This window comes from Talpa europaea (assembly GCF_964194135.1).
Source record: "Talpa europaea genome assembly, chromosome: 14".
NCBI lineage: Eukaryota > Metazoa > Chordata > Mammalia > Eulipotyphla > Talpidae > Talpa > Talpa europaea.
The window spans coordinates 12,869,805-12,874,284 of record NC_140082.1 but is presented as its reverse complement, the minus strand read 5'-3'; the positions used below and the strand labels follow the sequence as shown (position 1 = coordinate 12,874,284).

The 4,480-nt window shown below is 59.1% G+C and overlaps 1 protein-coding gene across 1 annotated transcript; it reads left to right on the top strand.

Annotated features, from left to right (window-relative positions):
- Positions 1–799: 799 nt before the first annotated feature.
- Positions 800–2,420, top strand: SELPLG (selectin P ligand; the record flags this gene model as incomplete). Its single annotated transcript, XM_084253204.1, has 1 exon — positions 800–2,420. One exon carries the CDS (start codon positions 800–802, stop codon positions 1,970–1,972), a length of 1,173 nt encoding a protein of 390 aa, XP_084109330.1. The 3' UTR covers positions 1,973–2,420.
- Between the last annotated feature and the right edge of the window lie 2,060 nt (positions 2,421–4,480).

Genomic DNA, 4,480 nt, shown 5'->3' with positions numbered 1-4,480 from the left:
GCAGACTTACGCGATCGGTTTACTGCAAAACCAAAGTGGCGGCCCTCTGCTAGAGCTGGTGATCGGGCAAAGGTCTAAGGTCCTTGCAGGCATCACCTCCTCTTACCCTCATAGTAGCCTACAGGTTGTCCCCGCCGTGTGAGCAAGGGCACAGCCAAAGGAGCTGGCCCAAGCCGAGACGCTGAGAAGGGACGAGACTCCGAGGGGCAGGCCAAGGCTGTGTGGGCTGGGAGCCAAGATAATTGGAAATAGAACAGAGGGACCTGGAGAGAGGGGTCAGGACTAGCCTCCATGAAGCCTCAAAGATCACCCCGAAAGATCATCCCTTGTGGTCTCTCTCATTCGTAGACACCCTCCAGTGGACAACGTATGTGCCGGATCCATCTGAACTGTGTGCAGGTTTTCTGGACCCACGCTATATTCTAGATATGTGCAGAAATAGAAGTTGAGAAGGGGTGACATCTTAGTTACTGTAACTAGAAGCTCCAATGCCTTCTTTCTATACCCCAATGGATTGCGCTGCTCACAAGTCAAAAGTTTTGCTAGAAAGGCAAATGAAGTTTCTCTGTACCTTATAGAGAGAGTTGGAAGTCTCCCCGGATGGATTTATTAATGTGAATAAATAGTAATGGCTGTTCACTGAGTGTTTGCTCTGCACCAGGCGGCCACTGAGCCTAGTGCCTGCCCCAGATCAGACCCACGCTGACTGAGGTGGTCCAGGGTCGCAGTGGAGGGTGTGCGGGAGACCCCGGAGGAGGAGGTCCTCATGTCCCTCTGTCCATATGTCCCTCCAGGTGCCATGATCCTGCCACGTCTCCCGCCACTTCTCTTGCTGCTGACGCTGCTGGGCCCCGGCAGCAGCCTCCAGCTGTGGAAGGCCTGGGAGGATGGGTCCGTGGAAGCACCAGGCCTCCTGCTCTCCCGGGACCGCAGACAGGTGACTTTGAACACAAGCGAAGAGGTGGACTTAGACTATGTCACGGAAGGCACGGATGATCCTGAAACGCTTGAAAATAGCACCGAGGCTGCAGCGCCCCTCCACCAGCTCCTGGCGGTGATGGGAACCTCGGGACAGAGCGGTTCTGCAGGGCCTGGGACGCCGGAGCCAGCCACTTTGGAGGTGGCCACAGTGGGTTCGGCTGGAGGGCCTGCCGTGGGGAATGAGAGAGGGGCACTGACTACTCAAGGGATGCCCGTCACACCGGGCCCCCTGACCAAGTACCCGGCCACTGCAGTCCCTTCCCACACCGACACTCCCTCCGCAGCACCGACCACTGTGGAGGTCTTGCCTTCGAGACCGGCCAGCACAGAGGCACTGAGCACGCTCCCTGCAACCACAGAAGCCTTGTTCGTAGAATCCACTCACACAGAGGCCCTGGCCATGGCACCTGTAGCTACGGAGGCCCTGGCCACAGCGGAAGCCACTGTCATGACGGCCCTGGGCACAGGGCCAGCTGCCACAGCAGCCCCGGCCACAGAGCCCGCCACCACGGAGGCCCTGCCCACGGATCCCGCCACCATGCAGGCCCTTGCCACAGAGCCTGCCCCCCCAAGCGGTCTGAGCACCAGGGCAGCCAGCAGGTCACCTGACACGTGGAGAAAGAGGCAAAATCTCCTCCCTAAGATCCCTACAACCCCCAGCCCCACCAGGGCCCAGGACTACATCCCCGTGAAGCAGTGCCTGCTGGCCATCCTCATCCTGGCCCTGGTGGCCACCGTTTTCCTCGTGTGCACCGTGGTGCTGGCCATCCGCCTCTCCCGCAAGCGCCACATGTACCCCGTGCGCAGCTACTCCCCCACTGAGATGGTCTGCATCTCGGCGGTGCTGCCTGAGGGGGGCGAGGGGCCCGCGGCCACCACGGCCACCACGACCAACGGGGACCTGCCCAACGCCAAGAGCCAGGACCGGAAGGCGGAGCCTGGGCCGGACCGAGACGGGGACGACCTCACTCTGCACAGCTTCCTCCCTTAGCCGCCCACCGCCCGCCCGCTGAGGGGACCCAGTGTCCAGCTCCCACAGGCCCGGGCTTCCCCGCGGTCCCCTGGGGGGCGGGGGTCTTGGGGCAGGGACACTGGCTGTCCCTCAGGGGACGGATAGGGGTCGAGGTGCTGCCGTCAAGCAGGACTTGGCATGAGGCAAGCAGCAGCTTGTCCTCCGCCACATCCGCCCCACCTCCCCGCCCCCCCACAGACTCGGGCTTCCTCGAAGGCTGGGCTTCCTCGACAGCCTCTCTCTGCCCTGCTCCTCGCTCCAGGGAGGACTCAGAGCCTCCACGCTCCTTCTATTTTCTTCCGGTGGCCACGGGCACACACAGGCGGGGCGCTCGGGCAGCAGTGCCCCATCCCCGAGGCCGTTTCCTGCCTCTCTCCTTTGGGGCAGCTTGGGCACCAGGCCGAGTTCCCTGCCCGTGGGCCTGGGGCAGGCCTGGGGAGCCCCAGGCTACACCTTCTTGGGCACCATGTATACTCAGGGGCTTTCCCCCATCCTGCCCTCTCACCCGCCCCTAGTGTCTCGTTTCTGGGTGGGCTCTGCAGGGTCGTTTGTCCTGAAGGACTGCACTGCCCAGCCCGGGGTCAGGGACCGCACAGGCACCCAGAAAATGCAAGGTGGAAAATGGGCCTTTGGTAGTCCCCCCGGCCCCAGCCCCTCCGGAAGCCCCACACCAGCTGCAAGGTTGACTTCAGAGCTGTCTCTTCATCACGGGGGGCATCTTGGTACATCCTGGAGCAGCCAGGGGAAGTTTAGGGCTCTGAGGGAGAAATCGGGAAATTTATTCACATGTCCCCATGACCCAGTTCTGTCCTTTAGAATTAGATGCCCTCCAAAGCTCAGACTAAAACCCCTTCTAAATGTCAATGCCATCCTCCCAGAAGCCCACCGGTGCTCTTAGTTCCGCAAGAGGCCTGTCTCCCATGAAAGCCCCATGGACGAGGACAGCCGCAGCCTCCAGGCCTTGGGACACCCACAGGAGGACTTACTAGCTGCCCCTGAAAGTCTGGGGGCAGCAAACTTTTTCTTAAAGGGCAGTTATGGTTTGTCAGGCCTCAAGTTCTCTGTGGCAGTTTGTCAGCTCTGTCCTCCGAACGTGAAGGTGGTGACTGGCACACATACATGAAGGGGTGTGGCTGAGTTCTAATAAAGCTTTATTTACAAACAGACGACACAGTGGACTTGGCTCTGTTGGTTTGCTGAGCCCTGATGCGTCGGGTGACCAGATGTCCCACTTGCCTAGGACTTTCCTGATCTTCACCCAGGAGGTCCTGTATGTTGGAAAACTCCCCAAGAAGCTGGGTGCCTGACGTAAGCAGCACTTACCACTTTGCCCCAATTGGAACCCACGGTGACCCCTTTCATATCCGAAAGCCAAGGCTTAGCCAGGTGAAGTGGCGGAGGAGGGATTTAAACCCTTGACCTTCTGCCTCCCAACGCCTGTTAGTCATTTTCTTCAGGGAGAAGGAGACAGCTGTTTAAAGGGCACACTGGTACACACTGGTACAGTTCCTCTTGGGGGGGGGGTATTTTTCTCTTCCTGAAAAATCCCCCCATCAGCCTCTTTCCACTCCAGGGTCTAACCTGCAAAAGAATTGAGAGGGAGTTGTCTGGGAGGTATTGACTGTAGCTGGGGAGAGAGGGGCTGGGAGACAGGAGGGCCATGGCAGGCCTGCGGGGACAGAGAGTGACAAGTGCAGAACCTGCTGCCCTTCCCCTAAGCTCTAGAACCAGCTTGATACTCAAGAAGGTTGTTCAGGCACCCGGAGCGGGGGCTGGTGGAAGAGGGGCGTCCGTATGGGCCGGGGCAGCAGACTCTGGAGAAGGCAGCTTGATGTGTCAGGAGAAAGGTCCCCTTTGGGAGTGATCAGAGAAGCCAGCTGGGGGGCTCCACATCCTAGACTAGGGGACCCACAGGGACATGTGGTCAGTCAGTCCCCTTGGAGTCTGGTCTCCCCTTCTTCTGGGAGGGAGCAGGTCTCCACATTCATCTGAGGGCCCCCAGAGGGCCTCTGTGAGGATGCTGGATGGCTGCTCGGGCTGCTTTTCCCTCTGTCTGCAGGAAGAAGGCCACCCCTCTGCAGCTGGTCCCCAAGGTGCAGGACCAGTCAGTGTCGGCCACCACGGGTGCTTGAGGCAGCCACCGGGGGGCGCTTGACACCAGCACTTCTGGCCTCTTTGAGGACAAAGGAGAGCATTCCTCCAGGGCCCCCCAAAACAGTGGAGCGCCCGTAAATTTACATCTAGCTGCTTGGGTGGAAATGTGTGCAAGCCACGGTGGGCAGCCCTTGCCAGCTTCCCTCGGGTATGTCCGGCTGTGGCCGGTGTTGAATGAGTATTTAGAGAGCAGATGACACAATAAATGTGAACATCAAGGGCATAGATGATAGTAGAAGGTGGTACAAAAATTACAAGAAAATGATGAGTTTTGAGTTTTGAGGTCCTGGTTTTTCATGTAACTTATTAAACAACTGGCCCACAAAATTCTGG